Genomic DNA, 16,617 nt, shown 5'->3' on the forward strand with positions numbered 1-16,617 from the left:
ATTCTCAGGATTAATTATTCCAAAATTCTGCATCACTTTTTTTTTTTTTTTTTACTTCAAAGCAAACTTTGTAGCTAAAGGCACATTTCCCATTTTGCAATTGATAATTACATACATCTCAGATGACAATGTTACAACAATATAGCAGAAAATACCTCGCTGGCTTGGTCATATAACCATAGAGTTTCACTGTTGTCGTCAACGGTGGCAGTCAAAACAAAGCCATGCGTTGTTTATATGAGTGGAAGGAGGAACAGCAACAAGCCATAATAAGGTTAGCAGGTTTGTTACTTCTCCAAATAATCCTCTTAGAGTCCGCAGCAACAGTTGCAGCAGTGCTAAGTCAAGTAACAGGGCCATTATCCCCGAAGCCTGTTGTAACCAGAGCCCTGTTGGCCACACGTCTGGCTACAGTCCTCCAAGATAAAGAGCTCCATGTTAAAACAAATATTAGAATAAACTCTGGTTGTGTCGTTGCTGAAGAAAGCAAACAGAAATCAACGTGTCTCCCTTGTCTACATGTAACATTTGCTTCCCATTCACAGTCACCACAGAAAATGGCTGCAGGTAGCACACTGGTCTCGTCGTGTGGGTGTGTGTGGGCTGTTGCGTAGCGAAGCTTGCAGTCGGCACAGTTGTGAGCCACACCCCTGTGCAAACTGGCATAAATCTGCCCCGCTTACGTAAACGGGCACCCTCGTGAAAACCACAAGGAACAGATTAGCACACTAGCTGACGTGACAGAGGCATCGAGCGGGGTAGAGGCGGTCGCTTTAATGAGACCACCCTTCAAGTGAGGACATGCAGCATTCAGCTCGGCATTAGTGGGAAACCGTGCCAACAACTTGATCTGCAGATGAAATATTCTTGAAATTTCTGTCTGGATTCACTCTGAGTCTGGAATTAAATTGTCCAAATGTGAAGTTCTCTGTGTGCTTTTACAGCGAGCTGGTTTCAGTTGAGCGCTTTAAAGTGTGTGCGGTGTTGGGCGAACCCCCTGAGGAGATCACAGCCAGCTGGGCACATAGTTTAGTAATAAATGTTTATTGACACAACATCGATAGTCTCAGATCTCAGTTCCTGGTGTGCGAGTGGAAAATGCTACTGGAATGTCACACCAAGTGGGGAGTGGGAGCACATCCACCGTGTACCAGTTTCCCATCGGCCTTCAGAGGGCTGGATGTTTATTATTGGGTGCTCGCTGTTGTTTTAATTTCATTGTTTGACAGTGTTTCTTTTTTCTCCCAACACTTAACTGTACTAGGCAGGATATTCTCTTTTGAAACGGTACGACGAGAAGCGCTTTGATAAATAGGTTATGTTATTTTAATCGTATTAATAGAATATGGTCATTGTGCTGAAACACTGTGAGAGCTTGTATCCTGTGTGTTGTGAAAAAGAACAGACCAGAATTACACCACAACATAATCTACAGCTGAAAGACCTTTTCTCCTCCTTGTCTCACATACTGACCTCAACCAATAGGTAAAATCATTGTCTGACCAGCTTGTGTTATTGCTCAGATAAACATGTTTTAGTCTTTGATTATTCTAATTTTGTAAAAAGAACAAAAACGGAGGTGTAGCCCCACTTTTGATAAACGATGCTATATTATACCTTTTTGTGTCTCGCACCTCATTCCACCTCCATTTTGTCCCCGCTGTCTGACAGTACCTGCAACTTGAATCGGTGTCACCTCCTGAGCAGGGATGAAATTGAATTCTTCAAAACTTTCCCCAAAGTGTGCAAAAGTTTTAATAGAGATTAAAAGCAAAATCTGCGTTTCATTAAGTTTAGTGAAGTGTAGAAAAGCCTGAAGCAGTACTTTTCAGAACTCTTTAACTGGAGGCGAGGCACGCCACCGAAAATAACTACCACACTCACACGTCCACACTGTGCCACACAGTCGGCCCGGTCTGTGTTGTCGGGTTAGTGTTTCACTTCTTTTTGCTGCTTGACCGGTGAAGTGACTGATAGGCCTGAAACGTCCATCCGCCTTCTCAGCAGTGACACCGAGGAATCAGGTATCAGTGCAGCTTCAGATTCGGTGCAACGTTGCCTTCGACTGCTGCTGCTCTGTCCCCTGAATCCTGACTTCAAGCCTCGTGTTCGGGGGCTTTTGTCTGTAAATTGCTCCAAATCGGTAGAATAACCACCAGCATGTCTTCAGTCTTCCAGAGTGGACTTCAGTCTTTAAGTTGCTAAAGAAACCAGAGCCATGTGTTTATTTCCCCTTCATCAATCATATGTAAAATTGTAAATGGTTACTAACGGCAGTAGCAGTTGTAGTAATCATAAAAATAGTGTAGTATTTGCAGATAAGAACTTTCCTCACCCATCCAACATTACAAGGATGACTTTGCTCAGTAATCAGCTCAGACGTCTCATACTGTAATGAAAGTGAAAACTATGGTACGATAACACGGTGCACTCAGCCATTTTAACCAAGACAAATGTTGAGTTGTTAACGACAGACATTCACGCTCACTCCTTCACACACACTTGATGTGCAGAGCTTTGGTCTCCGCGCTGTGCTGTGGTCCTTCATGAACAGTACAAAATTAATGCAATCAACTTCATTATTTAGTGACATTTTTAACCCTTTGAAATCACACATCCCTTCAAAAAAGAGTTAATGGCATACAGCCGGATGAGTTGGGGCTCCTGCTTTCTGTCAGGAAAAAATGTTTACTCTGCAAAGTTATGATTTAGAGAAGTATTGTGTAGTAATTAACCCATTTTATTATAGTAAATATATAATCTGTAGTACTTTCACATGAGTTTATGTAAGCAAGTGACTGCAGGAGCAGCTGCATGTCGTCCTGATACTGGTGTGGCATTTCATTAAGGTGGAGTAAACCCAGCAGCCCAACCTGTTTAAAGCACCCTTCCCTTCTCAGAGCTTGAAGTGAAGAAAAAAAACGCCCGACATTTTTCTATGAGGCGTGTGTCTTTGCAGTATTATCTGACAGTGATACACACACGTGTGTATATATAGTGTCAGTCACTTTCAACCAGCGATTTACGTCAGACCTGTCCCTGACCCCTGTGTTGATCTATCCAGGCTCCTGACTGCCTCCAAAGACAAACAGAAAACCGTTGTATCTTTCCTGGTCAGATGTGCCCAAGTGTCCATGACCTGTTATGAACGGTTCCCGGCTGTATGCGTGTGTATGCGTTTTTACAGAAAATGGATTCATCCTTATCACTGATAAGGATTCAAGTTGACAAGCCTGCTGCTGATAGTGTGTTGCCATTGTCCTTGAGGGCGGGTTTGTCTGTGTTTTTATTCAAATTGTCGATAACGGATGGGACAATAATGGACAGTAACAAGTATCACACTGCCACAAGTTTGTTAAAGTTTTTATTGCACTCACTCGCTCAGTTGTGGCAAATGTAGATCTAGAGATCTGATGATAGCCTTTCATTTGCGTGTGCACGTTATTATTGTATTGTGCTTTTGTATAGTATTTGTTTTAAAGAAGTTCTTTGAATCGACGAGGTGAGTTTGATCAGCGTTCCCCCAGTGCAGCTGGTTTCTCCTTATCGAGCTGCTGGTTCACGCTGTCCTCCTCTCCCGTGTTGATATTAGCTTGCAGAACCGTGTGGTCCCTTCACAGCCTCTGGCTTTCCCAGGCTTCTCCCTGTCGGCTTCTCTCTGCTGAAAAAACATAACACAGGTAGTAGAGTGCATTTCCTCGCAGCGAGGGAGTGGCGGGGAATTAAGCTAGGTGTTCTTCTGTTTTTATAGGGGTGTGTTCTCAGGCAGGTTTATTTGTTAAGGCAGAATTAAGATTGGATTTATGCTTAGTAGGACTGTGCTGGGTTTTCTTTTGTCTTCATGAGGTCTCTCCGTGCCCCACTGCGTCTCGTGATGTGTTACTGTGTGGTAAGAGGTGGAGGTATGAATTCCTGGAAGTTGCGTAACAGGTTCTGCGTACTCATGTAGTGAAATGTGTCTTTTTATTGTCTCTTGTGTCTCCTTTTTGCTGAGGAGAAGAATATTCCAGGACATCTAAACCACGCTGAGACATTGCGTGTGATATCAGATGATGAAACTAACCTTTACCAGCCTGTGCTACAAAGTTGTCGTGATGATTTGTACAGCCCCGGTGGGATCGAACACGTCGAGTTGTGGTTTCTCTCTTTCCTAGAAAATGTTCACACTTGAAAAGAAAGGATGCAATAATCCAAATACGGCTGTGTGACATGTAAGCGTCGGCAGTTACTGAATACGTCTCTGATTTTGAGCGCTTGTTTTCTTGTGTTTTCTCACAGGTCCTAATCTGCCGCTGCAAAACACTGCGACCACAGAGCTGCTGCTTCCTGTTTCATTTGCTCGAGCGCCTAAGCCTACACACCTGCACTGAAGGACCTATAGTAAACAAGAACTTGTTTTACTTACCCATCTGCTCAAAGCACTGCTACTTTCAGTCCAGCCACACGTGTTCTGCTTAAGCTGTGTCAATCACACGCACCCACACTAGAAGGATTTAAAACACATAGCCTGGTCCAGCGCCCACACACACTCACAGCAAATATGGCCAGCAAGCTGTCCAACTTTGGCAAAACCCTGCTTCGTCGCCGGGCATTAAACTGCTTAGGTGAAGAGTCCCAGTTTGCCCGCTGCCTGTCCACCCTGGACCTCATCGCCTTGGGGGTGGGCTCCACGCTCGGCGCCGGCGTCTACGTCCTCGCTGGCGAGGTCGCCCGGGAGAAGGCAGGACCCGCTATTGTACTCTGCTTCCTCATCGCCGCTCTGTCCTCCATGTTGGCCGGCCTGTGCTATGCTGAATTTGGCGCCCGCGTCCCCAAAACGGGATCTGCGTACCTCTACAGCTACGTGACAGTTGGAGAAATCTGGGCCTTCATCACGGGTTGGAACCTCATCCTCTCCTATGTGATAGGTGAGTTCTCTGTAGTTTCGGTGGCGTTGTTGCAGTTTTACTGACCAGTTAAATTCATTTTTAACCAAGTAAGAATATAAAGAACCATGGAAAGGATAAGTCATTACCACATTGTTGACTTACATACGTTTCTGTGTTCTCTTTTAGGTACGGCCAGTGTGGCCAGGGCATGGAGCTCCACCTTTGATAACCTGGTTGAGCAAAAGATCTCTGGCTTCTTTAGAGCCTTCATGTCAATGAAGGTGCCAGGGGGGGTGCTGGCAGAGTACCCCGATCTGTTCGCTCTCATCCTCATCCTGCTGCTTACAGGTGAGTTTTCTGAGGTCTACAGGATAAATGAGAGATTGCAAGATGATTAGGGAAAGAGAAAATTAAATTCACTTCTTATTTATTTTCTGTAGTCTTTGTTTTTATTATTGTGAGATACTGTGAAGTTTTCCACTCAAATTTTGAATGAAACAGTCTGAGAAAGACTTAAATTAAATTGGTCACAAGCCAAAAGGATTGAGCACCACTCATTCTCACTGGCCATTGTTAGCATTGCATTAAAACATTGCATAACATCCAGAACAGTTGTCACACTAATATTGCAGCTACTTTGGCATGACGGTAGCAGTGTTAGAAAGAAATAATTGGTGGATTGGTGTCGCTGACGGATGGCTTGTTGGAAGTAATGAAGTATGAACACATCCACCCACATAGCAGGACATGTTGTTATTGATGCTGAAATATTAATTCTCTCTTCTCTCTGTTACATCCCTCTCCTCCCTTCCTGTACTTTGTGCCTTCAGGCCTTCTGGCCTTTGGTGTGAGCGAGTCGGCACTCGTGAATAAGATCTTCACAGGCATCAATCTGGTGGTTCTGGGCTTCGTTATAATCTCTGGCTTTGTTAAGGGGGACACAGCCAACTGGAGCCTGACACAGGAAGACTACGCCAGATTCATAAATGAAACCAACAGCAGCAGGCTGTTAAAGTCAGTATTTGCCCACCTTTGTCCGCACATTAAAGTTAGTAGGAGTATAGTTTTACCTGAGTTTGTTAAACGATGTGTCTCTTCTACCACTCAGAACTGAAGAGGAGTTTGGCGTGGGTGGTTTCGCTCCGTTTGGCCTCACTGGAGTCCTGTCTGGTGCTGCCACCTGCTTCTATGCCTTTGTGGGCTTTGACTGCATTGCCACAACAAGTGAGTGTTTTACCGTATCCATGTTAATCAATGTAGAGAAGGGATTTACAGGATGTTTTTTTTTTTTTGCTTGTCCAGAGGTTTATTTATTTACTGTATGTTACTAAGTTTCTTGTTTGACAAGCTTCTTACTGGCAATGTTTGCACAAAGTCTTTCTTGCGTCGGTGTGCAATTTTGTCTCCTTTTTTGTGACATGAGAACTTGTTTACTCACTACCCCCATGCTCACATCTGCACATGTGGATAGCACACACAAGGGTGAAAGTACCTTTGATGATGGGTTTTCCTTCAGTATTACCAAACTATATTTGAGATCTTTCCAACATATAGTGCCGGGCTGATGCAGCTACATTTATATCTGTCTTTTTATGGTTATTGTGGTTTGTTCTTATGTCTCGTGTGAACACTTATCAACAAGTCCTCTATTTGTTTAATTGTTGCTGTTGCTGTTGTCCTCAGGTGAAGAAGCAAAGAACCCCATGCGGTCCATACCTATTGGCATTGTGGCCTCGCTGCTCATCTGTTTTTTTGCCTACTTCGGCGTTTCTGCCGCTCTTACCCTGATGATGCCGTACTACCAGCTGAACACCCAGAGTCCTCTGCCTGAGGCCTTCACCTACGTCGGCTGGGCTCCTGCTAGATACATCGTGGCTGCGGGTTCTCTCTGCGCTCTGTCCACCAGGTAAGGGAGAAAATAGTTTTCTTGCCACGATGTGTTTCTTTACATGACACCGTAAAGCTTTTGATGTCAAATACTAACTGTTGATCTTCTCCCAGTCTCCTAGGCTCTATGTTCCCCATGCCCCGTGTTATCTACGCTATGGCAGAGGATGGGCTGCTGTTCCGTATTCTGTCCAGGATGAATGCTCGCACAAAGACGCCTCTTCTGGCTACCATCGCCTCTGGCATTGTTGCAGGTAAGCTCACTGTCTATTTGTATATTTTCTTTATCTGTGTGTCTTTCTTGTCATTGTTGTTCCTTGCTTCAGGCCAGCAGCTCTTTGACTGTCCAGTTGTTGCTTCTAGTTTGCCAAAGTCACAGCTCTGTGTCCCCCCTCAGCTGTATCCATCCGCCTGTCTGACTGCTTGTCAGTTAAGGATCAATAACACTTAACCACTACCATAACTGCTGTACAACTACTGTATATTTTATATTATTGTATATTTTATATTTTATTGTCTATCTCTTAGCATTAGTAAATGTCTTATCTGTTGCGAAATTGCATTGTATGTTTACTTTTTTAACATCAGGAAATGTCTTGTTTTATCTGTTGTGTCTGTGCACTTTATCTGTTTCACCGTTGGAGAGTGAGAAACGTCCTCTCGATTCCTCTGTATGTCTGGTGCATGTGAAGTAATAGACATTAATGCTGACTTTGACTTTGCCTACGTTGTGGGCAGCCTCAGCCACAGAAGCATTTCTTTTTTCCTATTTCTGTCTTGCAGCCATTGGTTACAGTGTACAATGTTTCTGTTACTTCTCCTTACAGCTCTCATGGCCTTCCTGTTTGACCTGGCCGCTCTCGTTGACCTCATGTCCATTGGAACTTTGTTGGCGTACTCTTTAGTGGCCATCTGTGTCCTCATCCTCAGGTGAGCACCTTTTTTATTTTCTTCTAGCACAGTCTCAAAGTCTTCTGAAGTTGTATTCATCACTCTAGCAGCTGCTCTACTAATATATCATAGCCAGGTACCAATGAAGCCGGTGTAAAAGCATAGTCAGATCATGATGTGTGTATAGCCAAAGCACAAATTCCACAGAAGCTTTTCATACTGTGGTCTCATTCTCATATTTGCTTTGGACTTAAGGAACAGAGGAATGTAGGTTTGTGCTCAGCACTTTTCTAGCTTTTTCACTCTGACACACTTCCCTTCGCCCACAGGTACCAGCCAGGCACCCTGAATTCATCCAGCCAGACAGAGAAGCTGGTGGAGCTGGTGGGAGGGGAGAAGGTGCCCGTAAGCGGAGGGGACAGCGGTGACGAGTACGGCATGGAGACGGACGAGAGGCCGCTCCGAGAGACCTTCACCGCCAAGCTGCTCTTCTGCCCAAGTGGAAAGAACCCAACAAATATCTCCGGGAACATTGTCTACGTCACCACTGCTATTATTTGTAAGTGTGTCTGGGAGGAAGCCAGAGATGGAGCTTGTTGTCGGTATATAAATGTATTTTAAAACGGTGAATAAGACGGTAATTTGCACCATTAAAGCAACTTTCTCTCCCTCTTCTCTCTCTGCAGCGGTTCTTATTACTATGCTGTGCATTACCCTGGCAAACTGTCACTCAAAACTGCTGGCCGGGCACCCAGGCGTCGTGGTGACCTGTGTCATCCTGACTCTGCTCTGTGGCGTCTGTGTCGTCATCATCTGGAGGCAGCCCGAGAGCAAAGAGGCGCTCACCTTCAAGGTAACACTCATTTGTTTAGTCTTTAGCCTAGAGTGTTTTGGCATGATTACACTGTTGTTACTGTCTTGGTAGTTTGGGAGAATACGTTGCCTACTTCTTATTTACTTTGGCACACATTGTTCCCTGATTGAGGGAATCGGGGAACAATGTGAACTTACTGCTACCTCAGGCAGAACCAGGTTGATTTTAAAATGTGATTCTGCTGACTTTCTGCTGACTTTTCTCAACTTCGCTCTCCTCCCAAGGTCCCTCTGCTTCCCTGGTTGCCCCTGTTCAGTGTTTTCGTCAACATCTACCTCATGATGCAGCTGGACATGGGTACATGGATCCGCTTCGCTGTCTGGATGGCTATTGGTACGTTCCAACACTTTAATTGTGTGTGTCATTGTGTTGTCCATTTCTAGTTCTACACATCATGTAACTGTTTTGTAACTTCCTGTTGCTTCTCTCCTCCCCTCAGGTTTTGCCATCTACTTTTTCTATGGTATTAAGAACAGCAGCGAAGCCGCCAACAGGTCATCCCCTCGCAAATACGAGCCTGCGCTGCAGAACAAGAGCCCGATTTACAAGGGCGCTCTTGGCGACAGCGACGTGGAAACGGGCAGTCCCTGATACAGACTGCCGTGGACCCTGGGTAGTGTTGCAGAGCATCTTCACTCATTTTGGCAGTCTGGTTGAACTGGCGGCCAAATGCTGAAGTGTAGGCGGCCTGAAACACGGCCCCGGGTTTAAAGGAAGAAGAGGCAAGAAAACGCCACACACATCTTACCTCTGACTTGGAGGCTGATTAACTTGATGGCTAGACACTGTGACAGAGCCACATTCTGGCCCATGTGTCTGTTTTAATCTGTCTGTTTGTTCTTAGCCTTAGCCCTCTGGAGATCTACCTATAACACACGCTTTGAATGGACCTAACTAACAAAGAGTACTGCGGTACCGTTCTCTAAAGCTGTTAACTGGAAGAATGTTACACTTAAACTGTTTTCGTCTCTGCTTTCTCTCTGTTGTCAATGCGCTGTAGCTGTGTGTGGAGTCACCTGGCCACCAGGGGTGAATGAGAACTACTATGTACTTCACTAAAAAGAAAATATATATATATATATATACATGACTTGAGCCAGTGAGTTTACGATCTTCAAGACACTTGGATCAGTGAGCTAGACATTCAGCTGTATAAGAAACTTGGATAGTTTTTTTTAATAAGGTTAAGCTGTCTAGTTTATTGTTCTTTGTTGATTGCACCAGCCTGTTTGTTTGTGTGTAAACAGGGTAGCACGGAAGCTGTGCAGTTTACAGTGCGAGTCAGGGCGAGTTAGGTCAGTAGCACACGGTCGATGTCATCTACACTGCGCGGTTCAGTGTCTGAGGCCGAACTTCATGCTTTACAGATTGGATGCGTTTTTAACACACTATCGCCTTTGTGCCCCCCTGCTCTCAGACACCCATACAGTATGTACACAGCAACTGGCAACAACATTTGTTGCTTATCGTAAATGATCCATGCTGCGCTTTCTGTCTCGCATATAGACTGTGTTGAAATGGTATTTGCAGGCATTTTGTGGCCTTCCTTTCAACCTGAACCAAAAAAGTGAAATAGTTTGGAAAAGGCCTTTAAAAGCCAAAGGGACGAGAAACTACTTTTCGATCCAAAGTGAAGTAAAAACAGCAAAATAAAGCAAGAGTTTTAAGATTTAATCTTATCTAAGCTCATATTTGGATACAAGATACACATTGGATACAAGAGTGCATAGAAATATCTGTATGGGTTTTACATAATCCATTTAGTTAATAGCTAATTCCAGATTTAATTACATTAATTACACAGTGTTTGCTTAAAATGCTTTGCCCAAATAGTTTTGCAGATCTAAGGACGTTGACAGATATGCACTTAACATTGAGTTCATTAATTGCATCTAATTATCTTCTGACAGGCTATGGAATAGGGCTTTTTAAAGGTTCAGTCAATACACCATGAATTACTAATTAACATCTGTCTGCCTCTGTATGACCCACTTTGGTGTCTGGGAGCAGGGGGTCTGTTTCTGAACAAGGGTCCGTCTTTCATTACCACTAAAATAGTTCCATCACCTTTTTTATTTTTACTTTCTTGTGAAAAGACTGATGTTTTCACAAATGTTCTTCTTTAGTTTCAATTGAAACTTGTTCTTGGCAGCTCTGTCTGTTGAGCCCCCATCACTTGTATTTTATTCCACTTTATTGTATTTTTACAACTTTATTTGCTTTTTTTCTGATAGAACTGTTAATATTTAAATGTTTATAGTGTTTGTTTTGGGATAGCTTTCTTTATGCCTTTTCATATCAGTCTCACTCAATTAATTATTATGCTTTGTAGATGTATTTTAACCGTTAAATGTACAGTTTTTAGTGTGCTGATATGTTTGGTCACAGTGTCTTTTGTTTGTTTTTCCCCTTTTGTCTGCAGCACCAAATGATTTAGTTGTGATATTTTGTGATCTTTCCTCACCAAATGAACGTGTTTTTGGAAACAGCTTTCCAGAACTACGACTGACCACTAAAAGTTGGTTTCTAAATTGTGTAATTTAAAATGATTTTAACCCAATCCTCTGTAGTCAATATAACTTATTGGTAATAGCATCTTTTCTGTTCTAGTAAAGTGCTTACTGTAAAATGTACAGTATTTGTTTAAAACTTTATCTTTACATTTGTATAATGCTGTAAATTATACAAATAATTGTCTTTAAAATATGACCGTAAGTGTAATTTGGTAAGAGATGTTTTTTTTGTAATTTACATTTGAAGGCAATTCATTTGACACTTGATGCTGCTGAAATCTAAACTCTACCAATCTTAGTCCCCCTTTCAGGGGTCCTGGTGGATGCAGTATTAAAGCATTTCTGTATATGTTTAAAAGATATCCCATTAATACTCTTTTTGCTCAGAAAATGCTCCCCACTTAACACATGTCAGAACTTGACATGCCTCCACAAAACGTATGTGGAGACGGGAGGGTGCAGTAAGGATAGATCTGGATTCTAGATGTTGTGAATCAATAATCTGGTGCCTAAAGAAACATCCTTCTGCCTGAGAAAGGCATCGGGCCGGTAAAACAAGAGTAGATTTGAATGTAAAACTCGTATGTTTTCTTGCTGGCCTCCCAGTGACAGACCCCTGCGAAGGATTCATTTATCATTAAAAAGGTTATGTGATGTGGCTGTGACTCACTCATACCCAGCCCTTGTGCCTTTCAAAAATCAATACCATCATCTCCCCTGTGATCATCTCATTAACAGCAATGGATCTATTTTTGTGTTTTATATCCTGTACATATGGCTGTCATGTATAAAACAAGCTGTATTGTTTTTTTGTTTTTGTTTTTTTAAATAAAACAATCATTCTTGCTTATGGCAGATAGACCTCTTCCTTTTTTTTAAATTCTCTAAGCATGAGCTGTATGTTGGAGGCTGTTGAAGCCTTTACTGGTTTTAACTGGATCACCAGTGACTCACTCTCAACAATGACTTGTATATTAATTTGAATATGACTCTGCCCTTTATTTAGTCACTTTAAAACTTTTGAGAACAAATCCAGCAGCAACAGACCTATAACAACTTTACTCCGTTTACATTTACAGCAATATATTTGAGTAGCAAAGGTCAACTATCACTCCGAGTACTTCAAGAGTAAATAACCGTTTCTTCCACAATGACACGTCTCTCTCATTGAGTCAAGACATACCTGAGGAACTAAAGTAAAATTTAGTTTATTTATGCCATTTCTCATTGAGACATACAGTAACCCTATAATAAAGTCAATTATACTTTGTAGCTAACTGAATAAACACATGTCCTACAAACACCAGTTTCTTGTCTCTATTGACTGTAAGTACCTTATGCTGTCTGTAACAGTAAAGGAAAACAAAATTGACAAAAATTACCCAAAAAAGTAAAGTAAAAATACATTCATGAAATTAATTAGAAATGAAAATGTACTGCTGTCTATGACTATACACTCGTTTCCATACATTTACATGCCTCCCCTCCTGTATAAGAGGTATCTCTCTAATGTCTGGCTGGTCTATATTCAGTAACTGTAGTGTTTGATGGTTGGGTGCATTGTGATTTGACAACTGAGCCAAAGCAACTTGCAACAGAAAGTTTTCTCATTATTATTATTATTATTGGGGGGCTTTATTAGGTACAGGACATTACGACAGCTGAAGATGAAATGGGATGGAGAGAGGGGGGATGACATGCAGCAAAGGGCCACGGGTCGGACTTGAATACAAGGACTTAGCCTTTGAACACGGGGCACCAGCTCCACCAGGTGAGCCATCTAGGTGCCACAAATTTAATGACCACAGGTTGAGGAAGGTCATTAATAAGTAAAACCACACACAAAATATGCCACATTTAAAGTGTTACTTACAAAGCATTTACGTGAAAGTGTGAAAATATGTGAGTTGCCAATTTCTTTCTTTTTTTTTTGTCAATTGACTAATCAGTTTAATTAACTAATTGTTTCAGCTTTAATTGTAAATACTGTTGTTGGGTAGTTTTATTTTACAAGTAAATTACAAAAGTTGTACAATAATTGTAGTCAAAAGTACAATATTTGTCTCTGAAATGTAGTGTAGTAGAAGTATAAAGTTGCATTAAATGAAAATACTCAAGTTAAGTATCATCCTTATTATCATTTGTATTACTATTATTATTATTATTATTATTATTATTGCTGTTGCTGTGCCTCTCTGCCCCACCTTGAACAAATGTACTCAATACTTCCCTTCCCCACACTCTAAGACTGCTCTCTAGTGGTCACACACAGCATTACGTCAATCTGTCCACGTTAACATTGCAGCTCTGACCCATTACTGCCTGTTACCCAGCAGTCTGTCACTTTAATGGCACAAAGAGCAGCATACCTCCAATCTTTGCACAAGGCAAATCTTTATTAATGTCTCCAGGCATTTATTATTGATGACACTTGTGCTATGATAAACCCAGAGTCACAACAACATCAAACAGTCAACTTTGTCAGGGTTTGGTTTCAAATAAATTATTTACAGGTTGTATAATGCGATACCAATGTTGTTTCCCACCACCTTACAGTTTAGATTTTAATATTCACAGGATAAACACACATTTGGAACAGGAAGTTGATTGTGTTTCTTTAGGCTTCTTTCCTCCAAAAGGCACTCGAAAGAGACACTTCCACTGCACAGTTTAAATAAATTAACTCACTTGCCGTTCTTTCTTTCTATACTGTTGAATGACCTGAAGTCTTGTAGCATGGTTTAAATGATCCTAATTTGTTCACTTTAAGTGTTTCACATTTATTTTTGTCACTGCACGAGATACAATGTCACAAGTAACAAGTAAAATTATTCACTTTTTAATTCTGCTCTTCCTGATGAGTTTCCAGGTGAAGTGGCTTTTTACAGTTTATCAAAAATAAAAAAAATTTTTTCTTTCTTTGGAAAATTTGAGTTAAACTGGAGGCATGCATTGATTATAAATATGGATATGATTGAATCTATAAATGGAGGCATAAGCGTGAGAAGAGATTTTGACCTGAAGGTGTCACAAACTCATAAAATCAGTTTTCCAAAAGTCTGGAGCCTGAAAGTGTTCAATATTTAATAAATACACAAGTAATTATGAAATAAATTATTACATGAATAAATTGCATAAAACTTATAAATTGTATGAATGTATAAATAATTGTGCATTTCTTAGTCAGTTAGTTTATTTCAGAGTGTAATGTTCAATGTCAGTGGTGTCACCGGCCTCTCTTGGCTCAACAATGCTATCAAATGTAGCCAGTTAGCTCCTCAGAGAAAGACACACAACTCTGTGACGGTGATGCTAATTTGGTATTCTTTTTTTCTAAACAAAATCTGTTCAGCCCTAACATACACTGACTCAGTAGCAGCAGCGAGACGGCTGATTCAGGATTACTTCTACATTGTTGTTGCTCAAGCTAACTGGCTAATTCTGTTAGCAGTTGTTGAGATGGCCTAATAGAGGCAGGTGAGTACGTGATTGGCTAAAAGTCACATGGCCGGTGACACCACTGTCATGAAAAGTGACATGAAATAAAATGTGCCATCATGTAAAGTGACATTAAGATTTAAAAACAGACGTTTGAAAAGGGACCTTTTGAAATAAAAATGACTAAAATCAAATAAAAATGAACTCCAATAAAATAAAATTACGAGAAAACAAGACTGATTAAGTAATATTTCATAATGATGAGATTAGTTTGAATAATTTCTTCAATTATTTTACAAATTGTTGGTTCATTTACAGTATGTATTTAACACAATTTATTCATATTATTATTTCTTTCAAAATGTGTTTTTTTTTTAAATATTATTTAATATTGAACACTTTGGGCTTCCATACAAAATGCTTTAATATCTTAACTGTTCTCAGCAGGAAACCAACAGAGAGTAGTAAACATGAACTAGGTGTTTACCATATTGATAGAAATCCTTGCTATGATTAAGTTATAATGGCTATCAGTAAGCAGCTACAGCAATCATTGGTCAACCATTGAACATTTTCACAGTGCAAACTCTCTCTCCAGTCGTCAGCAGTTCACCGTCAGACAAACAAACACGACAGAGTCAGTATCTGAAACTTTGGTTCACTTTGGAGTTCACTTCCATCATCCTCCACTCTCTTTATGTGATAAGCCACTTGGATTTGTAGTGCAGTACAATCAGTGAAGATCTCTTTCCGTCTCATCTCTCTCACCGGATACACGTTGCAATATATTTATGCATGAAAAGGAGGAGACTCAGTCCTGGCAACACTGATTTAGATTTAAATTAACATGAGCATAAGACACACTACACTGACAGTACCAGTGTTTAAGAGATGTTCGCCAACAACATAACTGGTCGCTGGAGTATAACTGTACACATCAGGAAAGGCCAAAAGTGCAGTAAAGCTGAAGTGTTGGTAAAAGCTGCAAAGACAGCAGGATTATTACAGTCACATGCACACAGAACAGTGAATGGGGTTAAGATACTTCTTGTGCTTCTATGCCTGTTAGGAACATCAACAGAGTGTCTTAAGTTTGGAGCCATAAACAGGCACCTGAAAGATAAAAGACTGTCTTACACAGTATATAGAAGTAAAGGGGGGAAATATCATAAGTCCCAAGTAAGTGGCCATGTAGTGGAGCCAAAGTGAGTGAGATCTCCTGCGGATGGAGTCCACTCAGGTATTACCACCTGTCACCCAACGTTGTGCAGCCAGGTTGAATCAGCACAAGCATTGCCGGCTGCCCTTGGCGACCTCCTCGGAAGAGTGGACGGTGTTGGGCACGAATCCGCTCTTGACGCCCTCCCAGCCGTCCTGGATCTTGATGTCCCCGCTCCGTACCAGCTCAAAGATGTCCCTCGTCAGATCCACAAACGCCTTATAAAAAAGAAACAAAATCATAACCAGACTGTGAAGGATCATAACTCATTTAAAATGACTGGTAGGCTTTAAAAAATAATTTGGCAAAAGGGAATAGGAACATTTTATTCTGAATCTTAACAGGAAGTTAAATTACTTTATAGTAAACTGTGTGAAAACGTCATGAAAAGGTGACTTAAAAGCAAACAATTCCTTGAATATTCTCATTAACAGTAAACATCACTCTTGACAATTGCTAATTCATCTTCTAGTGCGCCATCTTGGTGTTATATTACATTGAGATATTGCAGGGAGAGTGTTGCTCTGCTTGTCTTGGTCCAGGTTAGGGCGCAAAAAAAATTATAATACGTAACGCTCCACAATCATTTTTGTACAGTCCCTTGCATGTGTTTCAAAGTATATGTTACAGAAAGAACCTTTTAGTTTACATCAGTTTAGGGAACTGATAGCATAAATTTCATACTTAGGCCACATGTTAACAACTAAACCATCTCCATGACAACTGTTAAAAAAATGAACTTGGAAGCTCCATATTTCTCTTGATTAACATGCCAGTCAAACGTTTAGGTGTTGAAAAAATGGTTTAAATGTCATCCACACCTTCTCCACATTGATAGCTTCTCGTGCCGATGTCTCCACGTAGCGCATCCCGAAGGCCCCTGCCAGCTTCTCTGCCTCCTGCTGGGTCACCTGACGCTGGGCCTCC

At 41.4% G+C, this 16,617-nt stretch overlaps 2 protein-coding genes across 5 annotated transcripts in view; one reads left to right on the plus strand and one right to left on the minus strand.

Moving 5' to 3' along the window:
• The window catches only part of slc7a3a (solute carrier family 7 member 3a), a 13,713-nt gene extending 1,825 nt beyond the window's left edge, over positions 1-11,888 (plus strand). For 3 of the 4 annotated variants that reach the window (XM_035666389.1, XM_035666391.1, XM_035666390.1), the window contains exons 2-12: positions 4,279-4,907; positions 5,055-5,216; positions 5,699-5,882; positions 5,977-6,092; positions 6,552-6,774; positions 6,870-7,009; positions 7,583-7,685; positions 7,976-8,205; positions 8,333-8,499; positions 8,745-8,853; positions 8,960-9,111. In XM_035666389.1, the coding sequence (XP_035522282.1) occupies positions 4,541-4,907; positions 5,055-5,216; positions 5,699-5,882; positions 5,977-6,092; positions 6,552-6,774; positions 6,870-7,009; positions 7,583-7,685; positions 7,976-8,205; positions 8,333-8,499; positions 8,745-8,853; positions 8,960-9,111 (1,953 nt within the window). In that variant the 5' untranslated portion in view covers positions 4,279-4,540. Of the gene's footprint in view, positions 1-4,278; positions 4,908-5,054; positions 5,217-5,698; positions 5,883-5,976; positions 6,093-6,551; positions 6,775-6,869; positions 7,010-7,582; positions 7,686-7,975; positions 8,206-8,332; positions 8,500-8,744; positions 8,854-8,959 lie in introns of those variants that run through there. The other variant, XM_035666392.1, reaches the window with a different exon arrangement.
• A 3,009-nt stretch (positions 11,889-14,897) lies between these two features.
• LOC118331778 (ras-related protein Rab-39B-like) lies at positions 14,898-16,617 on the minus strand (the record flags this gene model as incomplete). Its single annotated transcript, XM_035666855.1, is given in 2 exon segments — positions 14,898-15,908; positions 16,512-16,617. Coding segments are annotated over 2 exon segments (262 nt in total), but the record flags the coding sequence as incomplete, so codon positions are not given.

This window comes from Morone saxatilis, unplaced genomic scaffold (genome assembly GCF_004916995.1).
Source record: "Morone saxatilis isolate NCDOM2014 unplaced genomic scaffold, NCSU_SB_2.0 Contig20, whole genome shotgun sequence".
NCBI lineage: Eukaryota > Metazoa > Chordata > Actinopteri > Moronidae > Morone > Morone saxatilis.